Genomic DNA, 20,095 nt, shown 5'->3' on the forward strand with positions numbered 1-20,095 from the left:
CCCAGGAAATACAAGGGATTCCCTCAGACTTTGTGGAAGGAGAAAGAGGAGACATAACTTTGAAGACATCTATTTTTTTCTAGGATATAAATGTGTTGGTGAGACGGTAAAAGTAGGCTTGCTATTTGTTATATAATTACCCAGACAAATTGGAATTAGAGGTCATGGCAGAGTATCTGGAAAGTTTGTAAAGTTCTGGGAATGGGGGGTTGTTTTTGCAGCCACTACCATAGTCCCCGTATCCCGGAATGTCTGAGCTGATGAGAGGGTGATTTGGAGAGCTGTCCTAGAGAACCTGCCTTGGGGCTCCAGGGCTCACTGACAGCCACAAGTTCAGGCAGATAGTCAGGCTCCCTCTCACGTCTCAGCTCTGGTATGTCTCACTAACAAGGAGAGAAGAGCAGACTTAGAATAGCAGACTGTTCCTCTTGCTTTTTAATAACCCCTACTGCCAAATATTTTCCCTAATGAGCTGAGATTTTAAAATAATATTATATTTTAGACCTTCATCTTTACTTTTGTTTTAAAATCATGTTATGTATGGTTCCTTTAAGGTAAGCTCATTGGTTAATCCACCTCCTATTACTACATTTCAACAAAGATTTAAGGAAAGGAAAGAATCCATCTATATTAGTAATCGAAGAGCGCCACTAGGGAGGTCCCACGATCAAACGCAAAATTTACCTGAATGTCTTGATACAGTTAATACAACATTTGGAGTACCAGTTCTCAGAGGTAACAGAAATAATAGTGATAGTATAAATCTTCATCAAAAGTATGATGAAATGTCAAGTATTTGTGGTGTGTGGGGAGTATCAAAGCAATGCATGTGATTATTAAGAATGAAAAGACTGGTATGATGGGATAGATTACAAGAGGTCAGGAATCTGTCAAGCTCCCCAGCCTGCGGGCATGGTTGTGGCAGGCACCTACCTGGCCTTGGGTCCTGCTTCCAAGAAGGAAGGATCATCCAGTTGGGATAAAGAGGAAGACCTGAGGATCATAAATCTGGAGCCGGAAGGGATTTCAGAGCCTAATTAGTCCAACATGATCAGGTTACAGATGAAGAAACTGAGACCCGGGGGAGGTTAGACCATGTTCTCTGACTCCAAATCTAGCACGCTTTTCACTGTGTCATGTTGATGCTCATGCTTTCATCATCTCCCTGTCCCTGAATGAAGTCATCCTTGGCTGTGAAATGGAGGAGATATAGTAAGATTCCCCCTGGCCAAGATGACTCTCTTATCTGCAGAAAGTGCTACAGGAACACTGCCCTCCCTCCCCCGCCACTTAAATATATAGAAATCAAAGTTGATACAACTGATTATTGACAGGACAATCATTTAACATGGTGTGTTTTAAGTATTTGCTTAAAGATCAAACACTATTTAACAAGGTCAAAAAAATGCTAAATTATTAGCAGCTCCTGAAAATTGGAAAGCAATTGGAAATGAAAATGTAAATTCAAATCCTTGGAAGCACAAAATTTAACTAAGAAAAACTCTTCTAGCACACACATGTTATTTACACTGGGATAGGTGCTGGGCTTCCCCAGAAGATTGCAGACGATGGGGAAATAGGCAGTTTATTGAATGTCTGGGGACTGTGGCTGGTGGGCCGGAATGCCCCATGGGACCAAGAAGGCCCCTCAACTCAAACCAAACTTTTTTGATCTTGGTGAGTTTCTTAGACTCCTAGGTCATCTTAGTGATGAAGGGTGACATATAAAGAGCTCACAATCAGTCCAGATACAGTCCAGACTTATAATATTAGTCCTGGAGATCCACAGCATCTCTGAACCTCACTTGAGGTTTTAAACAACAGAGAGGCCTTGGGGATCTTGGAGCACATTCTATGATTCAGTGTCCTCTGAGCGAGGAATTAAAAGACGATTAAGCACTTGCTGTGTATACTGTACTGTACACACAAATAGAAGAATAGGACAACCCTTTGCCCTCAAGAAGCTCACAGTCTAATGGGGAAGAAAACACAGAGAGGAAGTTTTATTTATACGTCAGAGGGAGTGTTCCTATGGTTTTTAGTGTGTAGTGGCAAAACAGGTAGCGATACATCTTAAATATGATTTCCACCCATAAAATCATATCAGTTTTTGGTGTTGAACCTTTTAGCTGTGCCAAGCACTTTGTTGCTAAGAACTTTTTCTTCTGGATCTTCAGTAGCTGTGGCTGAATACCCCACAGTAGCAGGTGCCAGGACACTTCTTTATGGGGAGTTGCTTCCCTAGGGGATGGTTGTGGGGGCTGAGCTGGAAAGAGGCCCTGTGGTCTGAAGGGTGCTGCCACTCCTAGAGGCTATTTATTTCTACTGGGGTCTGAAGTAGGGGGGTGGGGAAGCAGAAGCTGCGGGGGTGGGGTGGGGTGGAGCTTGGCTTGCCTGGCACATGCCACCACCTCTCTCCCCCTCTCAGGTTGTCCTGCTGCTTCAGGCTATAGACGGTCTTGTATATGCCAATTTTCCTGGATATAGGTGAATTATGACTGAGCTTGAAACAGATTCCAGAGACATCCAAAGATGCCTCAACTAGTCTGGAGATTCCTTAGTCTTCCAGGGTGTGGATGAGGTTGTGTCATAGTTTGTAACTTAAAGGTATCAATTGATATTCCTCCTGGGTGTCGTGGGCTTCATGGGCAGTCAGTGGTTATGTTGTTTGTACAAACTGAAACACCTCTGAGATACACCTTTTGGTGTCTTCTCCTTTCTCTTGTCTTTTGCCTCCCTGTCCTGTTCCCTTTCTCCTTTTTCTTTCCACTCTCCTCACTCTCTTCTCTTGGTTTCTCTGTCTCTCTGTCTCTCTGCCACTCTCTCTCTCTGTGTCTGTCTGTCTGTCTCTCTTTCTCTCTCCTCTCTCTCTGTCTCTCTGTCTCTCTGTCTCTCTGTCTCTCTCTCTCTCTCTCTCTCTCTCTCTCTGTCTCTCTCTCCCCCTCTCTGTCTCTGTCTGTCTCTCCCCTCCCTCCTTCCCCCACTCTATCTCTTCTCTCTCTGCTCTTCCTCTCCTCTTCTCTCACCTTCTTCTCTTCTCTCTCATGCATTAACAATACCTTTAAATGACTGATTTTACTTCTTGACATTGATTTGTTGTTCTTTCAGAGACAACTGCCAGAGACATAGTGAATCCACCCAAATCCTCTCAACAAGTGTTTGAAGAAGCAAATCAAGGACACGACCTGTATGTTGTATCCCACAATGATTATGATGTAGGTAAGATCATAGCAATTGGGAACATGCACATATATACTGTTTATAAAACATTCATTTATTCACTTGTTAGCCATTTATTGACTGCCCATTATGTGCAGAGCATCAGAAGAGATGTGCCCCATTCTCAATAGAGCTTACAGTTTAGCATAGGGACACTGCATATGGAGAACCTGTGGTCTATCAGCCGGGGGAAGTCCTGGGGTTTCGATCCCTCTTCCACCAGACATCTGAGTAGATTTCAGGCTCAATAGACAGTAGTGTAAGAATAGCCAAAAAGAGGCAAATAGGAGCTTGGGCTGTATTTTACAAGAGGAATAACTTCCAAGAATAAAGAAGTGGTAGATCTGTCTTCTGCTTTGCTCAGATGACATTTAAAGCTTTGTTTTCAGTTCTCAGCCCCAAAATTTAGGAAGACCATTGAAAAGCTCACTGAGGGATTTCCAGAGGTTGGAAACCAGAATGGTGAAGGGACTTGAGACCATGCCCTATGAGGATCAGACCCTGAAAACAGACACTGCTTAATCCCCAAGCCATCCCTTCTCTGAAGGAGGGGAGCTCAGAATAATCCTCATACCCACATGTGCACATGTACACACACAGATCGGAGTTCATATGTGTGTGTTTGTGTGTGTATGTATATAACATGCACACAAACATGTATATCTCACAAAAACATCAAAGGGACTTTTCAAGCAATATAACTTTAGCTGGATTTAAGCCAGTTCTAAGGACCACGGATTTAGAGACATCATCTCCAAATTCCTCATTTTACAGTTGTGGAAACTGAGGTCCAGAGAAACTGGAGTGACTTTCTCAAGGTCATTGAGGTACTAAGGTGCAAAGCTGTATTTCAGTCTAGTTCCTCTGGCTCCCAAACCGGGGCCCCCGCCACTGTACCAGAAAGACCTTTATCTTTTTCAAATGCTCTTATTTAATAATTAGTTATTACTACATTCATTCTGTGGCTGATCTAAGAAATATGAGATATGAACAGAGCCTTTGACAGAATTTTCCTTGCTTGTTTGTTGTCAAGTGTATCCTGGAAATAATAGAAGTCTGGGAGGCTCACTCCAGTTTTCTTTTTTTAAACCTGTTGCCAAGTTGCCATATGACCTTGAAAAGTCTATGATTATATACTACGGCCTTTAAAGCTTGTAAATTGATAGGTTGCCTATGGGGGTGTAGTGAGGCCAACGGATGCATGTCAAGATCCTTTTAGGTATTTAAGCTTTGGATAGTTTTATGAGCTCAGTGAATTTTAATCGACTAGAGGCGTACGATACCTTATACTGTGGTTCAGGGTGTTTCTCCTCTCTCTCCTTTCTTCTTTTCTTTCCCCTTTCCCAGTTTATCCCTCATTACCCTCGCCCCCACACCTGTCCCTCCTCCAGCACAAACAGATTGCCTCACCTTCTTGATCTGCCACCAAAACCTGTTTTCCCCTGCTGGCCATGACCCCTTCTGCTTACCTCTGCCATGCACTTCCTGGATGTCCCCTGGCTTCCCTTTGTTATTTAGTTGTTCCAATTACATCCAACCCTTCATGATCCTGTTTGGGTTTCTCTGGCAAAGGTAACTGAGGTGGTTTACATTTCCTTTTTCAGCTCATTTTACAGATGAGGAAACTGAGGCAAACAGGGTTAAGTGACTTACTCAGGGTCACACAACTAGTAAGTGTCTGAGGCCAGGTTTGAACTCAGAAAGTCTTTCTGACTCCAGGCCCAGAATTCTATCCATTGCTCCACTTAGCCAATGTTTGCAACATATGGTATGCTTCCTTAGCGACTTCCTAAACTTCACCTCTACTCTTTGGCCATACCTTGAATATCACTTACAGGTTTGTTCTTTTTCTTGCTGTCATTACTTTTTGACTCTCTTTTCCTACTTTCTGGCTTTGTCCCCTTTGTGGTAGAAGCAATATACTAACCAAAAACTCCCAGGGGATTGAGTCAGGGCCCGCTGAGAACATATCTGGAGGAAGGAAATGCTACAGCATGAGCTAAGGAATAAAAAAAAGGTGGTGGAGCATGGAATTTTTATTTTTATAAAGGTTTCCCTTTGGGGTTCCTATAGTTAAAGTATTATTTGCCTGTTAGGAATTGAGGGCATATACTTAAGTTTAAGGGCCAGGGCTGTCCTAAGGATGCAGGATTCTGATAATGCTGTTGCCTGGAGTCAGTTTTCAGTGGGACTGGGCCAGAGCTTTCACCCCAGCAGCAGGCAAGCTGACTGTATTGCCCATTGTTGTTCAGTAGTCTTCTGGTCATGTCTGACTCTTTGTGACCTTATTTGGGCTTTTCTTGGCAAAGATACTGCAGTGATTTGCCATTCCCTTCTCCAGCTCATTTTACAGATGAGGAAACTGAGGCAAACAGAGTTTAGTGATTTGCCTAAGTGTCTGAGGCCAGATTTCAATTCATGAAGATGAGTCTTCCTGATTCCAAGACCAGTGCTCTAACCACTGAGCCACCTAGCTGTCCATTACTACCCAGAAACCCAGGGATTTCCCTAATAATTACCATATTTCACTGCATAATTGTCCTAGATTTTATGCCCCCTATTTATTTTTTTTTTGCAAAGAAGAGGAGTGCAGCCATTATGTGAAGATTTTTTTTTTCAATTGTGCTGGTTTTACTTTAAAAAACTATTTATTACTAACCTGTCTTTGGTGCAAGATTAGAATGCATGGAATATTCATGAATATACATTAAAATTGGGAAGATGCAGGTCTTACCATATCACATAACTTAGTCATGGCAGCTCCTCCTGTCCGCCGCTCCCCTTGCGCCTATGGCTTCTTTTTTAGGTTGATTGACAACAGCCTTGATACTGTGGAGCTCTAAACAAATCCCGGATGTTGGCTTTTGGAAATGTACTGACAATGCATGTGCCCTGAAACTCCTAGGCTCATGGCTTGCAGTGTGTGAGAGATAAATGCGCATCCATATGCCATTGGTGAATACATCGTGGCTCTGTTTACTTTTTAAGCAGTGCGATGAACAGAAACATAACATGCAATGATTACATGATGAAAGGTTATAAACCAATTTTTGGGCTGAAAAAACAAACCAGGGTGCGATGATTATGCGATGGCGACGATTATGTGGTGAGATATGGTATGGGTTTTTCCATTTGGACATCTTCACTACCTGCCTTTCACCCAAGGAAGGGGAAGCAATAATCTTGCCTGCTTCTGTCCACTAAACATAAAGGAAGGAAAAGGGCTGTGCAGAAAGGACTGAATTTGGGTAGCACGATGGAGAGAGCGCTAGGCCTAGAGTCAGGAAGACCTGGATTCAATACCTGACTTCGACATTTGCTAGCTGGGTGATCCTGGGCAAATCACTTTATATCTCATTTTGCTTATCTATAAATTTGGATAGCCGTAGCATATCGTAGGATCTCTGTGAGAATCAAATGCGTTAATCCGTATGAAACACTTTATGAAGAAAAGCACTATATATAGATGTCAATAATTATTATTACTGATTTTATTAAAGATCTGTTTGTATTTCGTGGTTCCTCTCCTCTTTAGGTGCCCAGGGCCAATATTCGTGTCATATGGAAATTATAACTAAGTAATGATCTTTCCTATCACAATCCCATGGAACATTCTCTTCAAGTTCTCATCTTCAATGTCAGCACGTATACTTTAAAGTCATAACATTTCGGAGCTGCATGAGACCTTATAGGTCATCTAGTCTAACTCCCCCATTTTACAAATGAGGAAACTGAGGCCCAGAGAAGCTAATAATAATGCTGATTGAGGAGGAGGAGGAGGAGGACGGCAGCAATAGAAATGATGATAATGCTAGTCAGCATTTATGTAGTCGCCAAAATGTTTTCCTTCTGTTAATTCATTTAATTCTCCCAGCAACCTTGTGAGCTAGGCGCTTCACTACCTACCACCCAGTAACATCCACTAACATCTCAGTACATCTCCCTTGGGCTTAATAACTTGCCCATGGTCACTAAGGCTGTCATCAGGCCTGTCCACGGGCCTTTCAGAAGCATGACCCTGACAAAATCATCCCCCTGGTCTAAATGAGAAACCTCCTTTCTTTTACAGGGGAAATGAAGAATAGGAAATATAACCCAGCAAGCTTTTATAGATTTCAAACATACGGAGGGGAAATGCCACATTTTAACGACGGCCGAACTATGGCAAAATCTTTACATTGGCTCCACGAACAACAAATGTAAGTTAAATTATGTTGTTTCTCAGAGTAATTATTAGACACGTGTCATCTGGACTTAGAAGAGTGAACATCTTGAATTGGTGATTTCAGAAAGATTCAAGGTTCTTAAGGCAATATGCTTTCCAGTACTCGGCTAAGAAGACCACAGAGAGTATATAGTAGACAAATGATACCTTGGCATTTACCTTTTAGCCTGTTTTATGCTTAACTGGACGATGGACTTGCTAAGTTTTGGTTAGTTTGACACTGTGGCAATGATTCCATACTTGGAAACTTTCAGATATCTGATTCATTGGTGTGGGTGTTCTCTTTATAAGTGCAGATTACAACAAGAATAATCTAGCACTTAGCTTGGGTAGACTGTTCAGCCTTCCCCTCTTCCCCAACAAATTTCCTATGGAAACTCTTCTGGTCAACAAGGCAGGGTGAGGCAACTTGTGCAATCTTGGGACATTCACCAAGTCTGGAAGGGCTGTGGCACCATGTAGGTGGGCCTTTTTATATCCTTAGGTGACCAGAAAACCACGTCAGTACAGCCAGAGGCTACCAAAGCTTCATCTAGGAAGGATGACAGCTGTGAACTGAAGCAAAGTGAAGTGAGAAGAACCAGGAGATCATTGTGCACAGTAACAACCTTCATGCTCTGGGCCAATTGAATCCTGGAGACAGCTTTGTTACCTTTGAAGGAAAAATTGGCTTAACTTGCTTAGAGGATGGGGTTTGGATATTGCTCCCAACACAACAGGGGTGACTTCTGTGGTGAAAAATTTACTGTCTCACGGCTGAACTTTCATCAATGAGCCTTTCTGAACTGATGTAGGTTGGTCCTTGGCTAGCATACATGTGGTCTGTCCATTGGTTAATTCTTGGAGCCCAGAGGTCTTTAAGCTACAGAAGTAGGTTATGTAAGAGTGCTGAGGGGAGTACATAATGTCTCTACATTATACGTTAGGTGATAAGGCCAGAAAGGCTTTGGAGTCCAGCAGCAGAGCAGATGGTAAGGCCTGGCAGCCTTGCATCTCATAGGAAGGAATGGAGTTGTTGGCTCCCATCTTATCCAAGACTTGTGAGTCATCAGATAACCTAGGAGGAAGGGGAAAGGAAGAGAAGGATGACTTCCCCATTATTGGTGAGTCTTTCTGCCTCCTAGCTGGATGATTTCTGGGACTAAGGGGGTGGGGTGGCTCTGGATGGTTTCTGGGAGGGCCCAGGGCTGGGTGATTTCAGAAAGAAAGCGGAGGAGGAAGGTTACTTCCACACCACTCTGAGGCATTGCATGGGACTTTATTGGATGAATGATGTCATATATGCCAGGAGACTTCACTGGAAAATTGAAGTATGAGTTTATGAGGATGAATTTTTTTTGGTGGAGTCTGGATCTGTGATTTTATTCATGTGGGAAACTCTTAGGATAGAAATCTCTATCAAATAATGGAAAAAATAAGAGTCTCCATGATTGTTAGGGCAAGGAAGCCCTGGATTTTGGGAAAATCGTGAGTAGTCATACCCTTCAGCTGACCTTGTATGCTGCCAGGGGGCTGGGCTAGAGATTTTGACCATCATCATTGAAAACTGGTTGTATCAGGGAGAGCCATAGAATTTTTCATCTTTGGGGTCTAACCCCCGGATCAGCAAGAGAGGCCTGTAACTTAGAGTTTTTGAGAGTTGCTTGGAGCACTGAGAAGTTGTCTTGACCAGGGTTACCCAGTGGGGTTATCAGAACCAGAATTTGAATCCATATCTTCCTGATTCTAAAGCTGGTCTTCTATCTACTATGGCCCAGTGCCTCTCAGTTGGTAAAATGTGATATATTTATTTGTCTTACTGACTCCCTTCCTCATTCCAGGGGCCAGCTACAGACGTACCTTTGGCCACAGTGGGTATGACATGAGAGCATGCAGCTAAGCCATCAGCAGTAATTACTGCCAAAGGAAAAAAAAAGAAAAGCTATTGAATCAAAAGCATCAGTTTTGAATGTACTTTTTAAAAAAAGCATTCTAGAATGGTCAGCCATTAAGATCAGTTAATGGTTTTTGAGATTTTTTTAAAAAAGTTAATTAGTTGCTCCAAAGCATCTAAAAATAGCAGTTTACTTTGGAACTCAAAAAATATATTTTTAACATTCTTTTTTAAATTGAGTTCCAAATTTTGTCCCTCTGTCCTACCTGCCCCCAGTCATTGAGAAGGTAAGCGAAATTATGTAAATTTTGCATGGGGAATTGATGAGGTCAGAGAACCATGTTTTTCGGGGTGCTTGAGACTCCAAAACCCCAACTTGCCGGGTTCTGCTCAAATGCATTCAACTCAAGCCTTCTCAGCCAAAGAGAAAAACAAAGTTTATTACAGATTCACCATAATGGGTAATCTTAAGAAATCTCACCATTTGTGATGCTCGTTTTCACAAGTTGGCCAGATTCAATCCGAGGTAGATTGAATCTGAGCACCTTCATGGAGGCAAGATGGATCTTATATACTGAAAGGTTGTGGGAGGGATCTAGGGTGGTCCTGGGGTGATGAGAGGAGGGGTTTAGGGAGGGCGTTGAGGAGGAGTCTAAGGAGGCGCTTGATGGGACTGGGGTGAGGTCAGACTCCAGGAAACCATGAGAATGGGATTAAGGGTGGGTAGTAGCTGGACAATGGAGGGCTAGGCTAGGTTAAGAGTAACCTAGAGATTTGGGCCGGCCTATAATGAAAGGCTTATTGACTTTCACTGATGCTCCAACCTGAAGTTGGAACACTGAAGGTTGGAGCATCATTTCTCTCTCTGGAGGGGGATAGCATTTTTTTAAAATCATGACTTCTTTGGAAATAACTTGGATCGTGTATTGATCAGAGTGCCGAGTCTTTCACAGCTGGTCATCATTACAACGCTGATGTTACTGTGCACAACCATCTCCCGGTTTTTCTCACTTCACTTTGCTTCAGTTCACACATGTCTTCTTTTGTTCCCCCTGAAACCATCCCTCTCATCATTTCTTATAGCACAATAGTGCTTCGTCATAATCACATGCCACAACCTGTTTAGCCATTTATGAGTATCCCCACAATTCCCAGTTCTTTACCACCACAAAAAGAATTTCTATAAACATTTTTGTACTTATAGGTGCTTTTCCTTTCCCCTTTATCTCTTTATGGTTCAGACCTAGAAGTGGCATTGCTGGGTCAAAGGGCATGTACAGTTGAAGATTCTTCTCCAGAATGTTTGGACCAGTTCACCACTCCACTCATTAGTGTAGCTATTTTCCCCCTCATCTTCCCCAGCTTTTGTCATTTTTGACAGGTGTGAGGTGGTACCCCCAAGTTGATTTAGTTTACATTTCTCTAATCAGTGGAGAAGAAAATGGCAAATCACTCCAGTATTTTTACCAAGAAAAACCCATGGACAATGTTCCTTGGGGTCACATAGAATCAGATGACCGAGTAACTGAACAACAAAAATCAATAGTGATTTAGAGTATTTTTTCGTATGATTTTAGATAGCTTTGATTTTTTTCTTCTGAAAGCTGCCTGTTTATATCCTTTGACCACTCGTCAACTGGGGAGTGGCACTTATTTTTATAAATTTGACTCAGTTCCCTATATATTTGAGGAATGAGGCTTTTATCAGAGAAAATTGATATGAACTTTTTGGAAATTACTTCACAATCTATGGAACCTTTTAGTAATATGTAGTTTCCCTGATTATCTCTTTTAATTAGGTTGATTTTACTTTTGCTTTGTCTGATTACTAGCCCTGACTTTTTTTACTTTAACCGAAGAATAATAGATTCTGCTCCAGCCCTTTACAACTGTGTGTGTCTTTCTGTTTCAAGTGTGTTTTTTGTAAACAACGTATGTTGGATTCTGGTTTCTAATCCATTCTACTATCTGCTTCTATTTTATGGGTGAGCTCATCCCATTCACATTCACAGTTACTACTATCTGAGTATTTACCTCCATCCTATTTTCTCATGTTTATCCTCCTCCTCCTCCTCTTCCTCTTCTCTCTCTTAAATTTCTAATGTGCTTCTGACCATTGCCTTCCTTAATCCACCTTCCTTTTATCATCACTCTCATATCTCTTATCTCCTCTCCCTCTGATTTCTCTACTGACTCAGATACATTTCTATATCCAACTGAGTGTGTATATATTCTTCTCTCTTTGAGCCAATTCCAATGAAACTGAATCTCAAGAATTGCCTGCCCCACCCATTTTCCCCTTCACAGTCAAAGCTCTTACTTGCTTGCCTCTGCTTTGTAAGAAAAATGTCCATATTTGAACTCTCCCTTCCCCCCTCTCCCAGTGAATCTCTCTTTCTCACTATTTCTTTTTTTTTTTTTGAGATCATCTCAATATAATCGACTCACACTCATGCCCTCTCTCTACGTAGACTGCTTTAATAATGTGAAGTTCTTCGGAGTCACAAGTATGATCTTCCCACATAGGAATATAAACAGTTTAAACATATTAAGTTGCTTATCATTTCTTACCATGTTTGCCATTTATATGTAACTCTTGAGTCTTCTGTTTGAATGTCAAATTTACTATTCAGCTCTGGTCTTTTCACCAGGAATGCTTGAAAAAGTGCTGTGTTTCATTACATGTCCATTCCCCACCCCCACCCCCCCACAAAAAATACTCTATTGTAGTATATGCTGAGTTTTGCTGGGTAGATTCTTTGTTGAAATCCTAGATCCTTTGCCTTCTGGGATATCATATTCCAAGCCCTCTGATTCTTGAAGCTGCAATATCTTGTATGGTCCTGACTGTGGCTCCATGATATTTGAATTGTTTCTTTCTGTCTACTTGCATTATTTTCTTCCTGACTGGAGAACTCTGGAATTTAGCTGTGATATTTCCGGGAGTTTTCATTTTGGGATCTCTTTTAGGAGGTGATCAATGTATTCTTTCAATTTTTATTTTTCCCTCTGGATCTAAGATATTGTGGAAGTTTTGCTTGGTAATTTCTTGAAATATGATGTCTGGACTCTTTTTTTTTTTTTGACCATGGCTTTCAGTCAGTCCAATAACTCTTAAATTATCTCTCCTTGATCTATTTTTCAGGTCAGTTTTTTCCAGTGAGATAGTTCGCATTTTTCTCCTATTTAAAAAAATTCCTTTCATTCTGTTTTATTGTTTCTCAATGCCTGATAGAGTCATTAGCTTCCACTCGCCCAGTTCAAATTTTTAAGGAATTATTTTTTTTTAATGAGATTTCATATCTTTTTTTTCATCTGGTCAATTCTGCTTTTTAAGGAGTTTTTCAGTCAATTTTTGTATACCCCTTTTACCATTCATCCAATTTTGTTTTTTAAGGTGTTACTTTCTTCACCATTTTTTGTTCCTCTTTTTACCAAGCTGTTAACTCTCCTTTTGTAATTTTCTTGTATCATTCTCATTTCTTTTACCAATTTTTACTCTACCACTCTTGTATTTTTCTTTAACTCTTCCAGAAATTCTTATTGGGTTTGGGTTCAATTAGTGTTTTTCTTTGAGATTTTGTTTGTATCCTTGTATCTTTGAGATTTTGTTTGCTCCTAAAGCTGCTGCTGCCACCACTGCCTTCAAAGTCTGTCACTGGTGCTGCTGCTGCAAGTTCCACTACACTGGTGTCACAGACCTCTCCTGCCAACCTCTTAAGTTATCTTATGGTGGAAGAATATCTTGCTTTGACCTGTTGTTGGCTCTGCTGCTCCAAAACTTGATTTGAGACATTATTTTTAAAGTTATTTGGAGGGGAGTGTTGGGAGAGTTCAGCTGGGTTGCTGCCTTTCCTCTACCATATTGGCTCTACCCCTCCCAGAGGTTATTTTTGAAACATAAATGGCAAGATCTGTTTTTGTTTTGGCATTATTTGCAACAGAGAGTGGAATGTCCCAGGGATCTAGCCTTGGCCCCTGTGCTCATCAACATTTTTGTCAATGACTCAAATGAAGCCATATAAGGCATGCTTGTCAAATTTGCAGATAAAACAGAGCTGGGAGGGAGAGATGATGCTTTAGATGACAGAGTCTGGGTCTCAAAATAGCTGATAATCTGGAATGATGAGCTAAAGTGCATAAGATGAGATTTAATAGGAATAAAAAAATAAGTTCTGTGCTTGGGTTCAGAACATCTGCTTTACTACATACACAGCGAGGTAATTGTGGCTAGATAAGAGTTCCTTGTAAACAAGATTAAGGGGTTTTAGGAAATAGCAAACTTAATATTAACCTCAGTGTGACAGGGCTGCCAAATTAGTTAATGCTATCCTTGGTTGCAGTGAGAGGCCACATCCTGTGCACGATATGAAGTTTCTAAAAGCATAATTTTTATAATCATTGATTCAGTGACATGGAAAAATTCCATAGGGAAATCCCCTGGCTCCCATTTAAGATTGTGGATAAACTCTTTCCCACATATCTTTTATTGTTGGAACATCTTGAAAGAATCCTCATCTTAAGTAACAACTTTCCCCTTTTCTTTTTCAACCATTGGATACAGGGGATGAAGTGACTCAAAATATTGCTGTTTCTCCCATCTCCACACATTCCATCCACTAATATAGAAGATTTTAAAATGAATTCAGATGGTGGTCTATGAACTAAGTGGGAAAAAAATGAGGTTGAAAAATTCTACTTGGTTGAACTGCAAATGATGCTAGAAAATTCCGATTAGTCACACAAGTGGAAAATACAGGCATAATATCTTAAGATTTAGAAAAATGGTTCTTAATGCAAAAATGACAGAGATTACACTTCTGCTATGTACCATCCTGGTTAGAACGCATCTGGATTATAGGGTTCAATTCTGATGGCTGAATTTTAGGAAGAATATCATAGACAGGCTGGAACTTATTCAGAAGATGTGGATCAGACTGGCCAGACGGTTGGAAACACAAAAGGATCCACTGAAGAAACTGGGGATGGTTAGCCTGGTGAAAAGAATTCTCAGGGGGTGGGGATGTGCTATCTGTCTTCAAATGTTTGCAAAGCTCTGATATGGAAGTGGGATTAGATTTACTTTGTTGAACTACTGAGAATAGAGCTTGAGGTGCAAAGTGATAGAGCCAGATTTAGGCTTGGTGGGAAAGAAAAGTTGTGTAACAACAAGAACTTTCCCAAAGTGGAATGAATTTCCTTGGGAGAGAGTAGAATCTATTCTCTTTGGAGGTCTTTATTCAGAGCCTGGAAGACCACTTCCTAGGGATGTAGTGGAGAAATTCTTTGTCAGAAATGGATTGGAATAGGTTGGCCCTGAGGGCCCTTCTAAATCTCAGATTCTATGATGTGGTCTTATGTGAGAACTCAGAATAGCCTTGTGGAACCCAACAATTAGGAAGTAACACAAGAAATAGAGAAGTTGAATTAATTTATATTTTGGTCTATTCTTTTGTTTCTCCACAGAGTGTCACTCTTCCCTAGAAACTTGTTCAGCTTGGCAATATCTGTATAGGACAAGAATGCACACATATTTTATTTTGGAGCAAACTGTGGCTTCAAATATCTCTTGCATTTAAGAAAAATCTAATGATAAAACAATATATCATGCTATATAGCTTATCACAAGGTCCCAGCAAATGCCAGATTAAAAAACTTTTTTTCAATTAAAATTTTTTTGTTACATTTTAAATTCAGAACTGTCTCCCTCCCTTTCTCCTGCCCTACCCTAGAGAAGGCCACCATTTTTCTTTCTCTGCGCTGCCCCCACCCCCGACCCTACATAAAACCATATTATACATACTTCTATTTATCAGTTCTTTCTTTGGAGATGGATAGCATCTTCCTTCATAGGTTCTTTGTAGTTGATGTGAATATTCATAATATTCAGAATAGCTTAGTCATTTACAGTTAGTTACTCTTTGAACAATATTGCTGTTATTGTAAACAACATTCTTTTGGTTCTGCTCACATCACTCCTCATTATTTCTTGTTACGTCTTTCCATGTTTTTCTAAAATCAACCTGCTCATAATTTCTTGCAGTCCATCACAATCATATTCCACAACTTGTTCAGCCATTCCCCAATTGATGGGCATCCCCTCAATTTCCAGTTCTTTGCCACCAACAAAGAGATCTGCTGTTACTATTTTAGAACATATAGGTTCTTTCCCTTTTTCCCTGATCACCTTGGGGAACAGACCTAAGTGTGGTATTTCTGAGTCAGAGGGTAGATACAGTTTGATAACTCTTTGGACAAAATTCCACATTGTTCTCCAAAATGATTGGATAAGTTCATAGTTCCACCAACAGTGTATCAGTGTCCCAATTTTTCTGTATCCCTTTCAACATTTGTCATTTTCCCTTTCTATCATTTTAACCAATCTGATAGGTGTGAAATGATATCTTAAAGTTGTCTTAATTTGCATTTTTTTAATTACTAATGTTTTAGAGAATTTTTATGTGACCATATGTAGCTTCGATTTCTTCATCCCAAAACTGCTTATTCATATCCTTTGACCATTTATCAATTGGGGAGTAATGAAGTTCAGATTTTTAAAAGTAAATTTAAAATTTGCATAGAAATAAAAGCTAAAATGAACAAATGTTTTCTTCTTAATGTGGTGTTGCTTTTGAGATGGGATATCTCCCTTATGCCCAAAATGTACTATCACATTCTTCACCATATGCATACTTGGAAGCTATATAACTTTGGCAACAGGAATATATGATTTTTTTTAATTTTACAGGAAAAAAGGCAGTAAAATAGTTTCCAAAAGAGTCGATGATTTCAATGAAAAGTTTCAACACAAACTTGGAAAAGTCTGGGATCCGTAAGTTAAAGATAACGCTTACAACTAATAGATGGTTTTTTTTTTTTTTTACTGTTTTAGAAAAATACTGTGCTCAGCACTGATTTTTTTTAAAATATATTTTCCTTTTAAATTCATCTTTCTGTTAAATTTAAGAAGAATCTTTAAATTTTGATCACGAGCAACATTTTAATGCTTTGGTGACCCCAAAAGTAATGGTTTATATCCCTTAAGAAGTCATCTCAAAGCTGGGCCATAACTCCTTGCCACTGGGAAGACTGAGGCTGGTGGATTGTTTGTGTGGAACTTCGGTAGGTAAAGCTAATCAAGGGTCCTCACTAAGATCACCACCAAAGTGGTGAGTCCTGGATATCACATGTTGTCTCAGGAGAGGTGGACAGTCCAGGTTAGAATCAGAGCAGATCAAACCTTCTATGCCTGTCAATGGCCTTTGATGGCAATTTCTGCCAGAATAGGGAGGCCTAATCTCAAAAGAAAATCAAACAAAACCAAACTATTGCTATGATTCCAAATTTGCATATATTATCTCACTTCTATGTTAAATGGGGTTTGTTTGGAATTTTTGCTTTTTTGCTTTTTAAAATAAGGGATACCATAGTACTTAGCCATAATTTCAGCAAGGGGCACGTGAGAACAAGTCTCAGTTTAAGCAGATTTACTTAATCTTTATTTTTTCATTGAGGTTCAAGTAGAAGAGAAATGCTATTAATAGAAAAAGCAACTTTGATGTTTGGCTGACATAATTTGTCAAGTGAGATGATGTATGTACAGTTTTTTATAAATTGTAAAGCACTATTTACATAATTGTGAAGTATTATTATTTTAATCTTTTTGCCTACTTTGAGTTCAGATAGAGATGGCCTTGGGACAGTACTTAGTATAAAAGTTAAACTTATTTTCTTTACTTTAAACAACAAAAAGAAAATAGTTCTATGTTTGTATTGGCTATCAAAATGGGCTCTTAGCACTTAATTCAACCAAGTACCCTTGAAGAGTTTGGTCTTTATTTCCTTGATTAAATTAGGAGTCCTCGATGACCTCCTTGCTTCAAGGAAAAGCCTAGTTTACATAGGTTTGAGTGACATGTTTGTGACATCAGAAGCTCTTAGACCACTTGGGTTTAAGTTGCATTTTTTGTGACGATTTTAGGTCACGTGGGTGAGTCGCATGTGTGACTCACCTTTGACCCTGAAAAAGGTATAAAACCAAGGGTTGGCTTTCTCTTTTTCTGGAGCTCTGACCCACAACAGTAGTGGCATGTGTGACTCTGGGCCAGCCCTTGTTATAAGCTCCTGGGCTGAACTCAGGTGTTGGTTAACTATGAACTGTATTTGTTTTGTCTGTCGATGTTTGTAATTTGTTTGTATTTGCTCTGAAGTTCAGGGTGCTCTGGCTTTTTCCCCTGAACTAAGTGAACGTACGCTGGATTAAAGTAAGACTGTTAACCCCTTAATGTTGCTTTCCTTAGTAAAGCAGATCAAAAGAACCTGGGCTTGCAGCGTTCTGTGAGCTAGTTGTTGTTGGTTTTTCACCCCCACAGCAGCTGCTAGCCAGATTGTTGAAACAACATTGTTCAACATGAAAGAATAATAGCGGGATAGGGATCTGCCCCAGGAGTTTTTTTAACCAAATTCCGTGTAACTAAATGAGAAAAGTGAGATAGCAAGAACAATAACAGCTCAAACTTGCATCATGTGTTAAGGGTTTGGAAGGTACTTTACATACATCATCCCATTTGATAAATTAAAGATCTGTCAAAGCACCAACATTTTTTTTATCAGCCTATCTCTTCTAATTCGACCAAATGATGAAGATTAAATAAGGCTTCTCAAAATATTATTATTGTCCCTACCATCCTCCTCCTCCTCCTCTCCCTCCTCTTCTTCGTCATTAGTAATAATTTGGTGTGAGCATTCTGTCCTCCCAATGGAGATAGAAACTCCTCAGTGCCTTACCCTTTGAGATTCTTGCCTATATTTCACCTATAAATCCTCCATCTAACAATGTATGGGGGGAATATTTAAAATTCCAGGGGTGCTATGTGATGTGTATCTTAATGACAGCATTTGTTTTCATTGATAGCATTGCAGAAACAATGAACGTTCCACTGGGCCACACATTTGGAATGTTTTTGCGTCCAGATGACTATGGTAAATATACAGCTTTCATCCAAAGTGTAAAAAACCGTGGATTTCAATTAAATATTACCTTCCTTTACAAGTCCCACATTAAAAAAATAACAAATCACAAGGTTGTGTTTTTGTTAATGAAACAAAACAAAGTGAAGAAAAGAAATATTCATTTTGTGTCATTTTATTTGGAGAACGAAAAGCTTTATTTCCTGGTAGTGTGTTCCTCTAAATTAAAAAAAATACATTGGATCTTAATGAACAAACATAACCTTCTTATATAAAATATGCCTACTCAACCAAAAGAAAAAGGATACATTCTTTTTTGGGGGGGCGGTTATCCCCTACCCTTAGCAAAGTGCCTGGCATAGAGTAAATACTTAAATTCTTGTTGATTTGGAGTTAAGTAGTGTAATGAACAACCAAATAGTTGAGACTAATCCTGGAGTCGTGAGAGGTCATATGTCATTATGGGTAGAGAACTGGCCTTGGAGCTAGGATTAAGTTCTGCCTCTCATGTGTACTGGCTTTGACTACACAAATAACTTAACCTCTTACATAATGTTCCAGTATTATTAATTGTTGTGAAAGTGTTAATATACGTTGGAAGAGAGAGTGCATGCATTGGGTGTTCCTTAGACCAATCAAATCACAGTCTCCGTTCTTAATAATCCAATACCATAGTGGATTTGTTGTCTTGTTGATGTATGTATTCCTATGAGGGGTACAGGTGGTCAACAAGCATTTATGAAGCACCTACTATGTGTGCCAGATCCTGTCTTGAGCTCTGGGGATATGAAGAAAGGTAAATGAGTCCCTGATCTCAAGGGGCTCACAGTCTAATGGGAGAGACAACATGCAAACAAGATTATGTAGGATAAATTGGAGATAGTTAATAGAGGGAAGGCACTAGCATTAAGGGGAATCTGGAAAGGTGGGATTTTAGCTGATGCTTGAAGGAAGCCAGGGAAGTCAAGAAGTGGGAAGATATTGCAGGCATGGGGGACAACCAGAGAAAATCCACAGTTAGGAGATCTATACTTAGTATCTTGTGGTAGGAATAACAAGGATGCCAATATCATTTGATTGAAGAGTACATGGAGGGGAGTAAAGTGCAAGAAAGCTGGAAAGGTTGGAAGGAATTAGGTTATGAAGGGGTTTGCATCACAAACAGAGGATTTTATTTTTGATCCTGGAGGTGATAGGGAGCCATTGGAGTTTATTGAAGCAGGTAAGGGTTACTTGGTCAGACCTGTGCTTTATGAAGATCTCTTTGACAGTTGAGTGGAGGATGAACTGATATGGGAGAGACTCAAGGTTAGATAAGAATTTTTCTGTGCTTGCACATCCTGTGCTGTCCTGGCCCACAACCTCCAACAAATCCACTACATGGGGGGTCTGTTCAACATGCCAGGAGATTTCTTCGCATTCTTTTGGTATCTTGAGAGTGGCCTGTAGACCAGGAGACCACTCTCACCATGTGACCAGCCTATCACATTCTCCAGGTATTCAACCTTAGTTTGAAATACCCTGTACTGAGTGCCCAAGTTTGGATTATATATAAGCAATTGTGATATACCATCTCTTCAGCTCACTGGTAATCCATGCCTGTGCTGATAATTCTGTTTTCACTCCAATGGTTTGTTTTTTAACTGAGGGCTTCTGGCCTTTTTAGGTGCTCTTAGTCTGTCAAAATGATGGTGAGTGACAAAATGCAAAAATTAGCTCTGGCCCTAAACCTGTCAATAGACAATTAAAACCTACTAATCTCCTGATTGTTGAAACATTAAAAACTTACTTTGTTATTGTTTAGTCAT

At 40.0% G+C, this 20,095-nt stretch overlaps 1 protein-coding gene across 1 annotated transcript in view; it reads left to right on the top strand.

Annotated features, from left to right (window-relative positions):
• Positions 1 to 20,095, top strand: part of EFHB (EF-hand domain family member B) — a 42,182-nt gene that overhangs the window by 5,510 nt on the left and 16,577 nt on the right. Inside the window, exons 4-8 of the mRNA XM_036761762.1 lie at positions 555 to 735; positions 3,109 to 3,219; positions 7,289 to 7,418; positions 16,066 to 16,149; positions 18,232 to 18,299. Of these exons, the coding sequence (XP_036617657.1) occupies positions 555 to 735; positions 3,109 to 3,219; positions 7,289 to 7,418; positions 16,066 to 16,149; positions 18,232 to 18,299 (574 nt within the window). The remainder of the gene's footprint in view (positions 1 to 554; positions 736 to 3,108; positions 3,220 to 7,288; positions 7,419 to 16,065; positions 16,150 to 18,231; positions 18,300 to 20,095) is intronic.

Source organism: Trichosurus vulpecula, chromosome 5 (assembly GCF_011100635.1).
Source record: "Trichosurus vulpecula isolate mTriVul1 chromosome 5, mTriVul1.pri, whole genome shotgun sequence".
NCBI lineage: Eukaryota > Metazoa > Chordata > Mammalia > Diprotodontia > Phalangeridae > Trichosurus > Trichosurus vulpecula.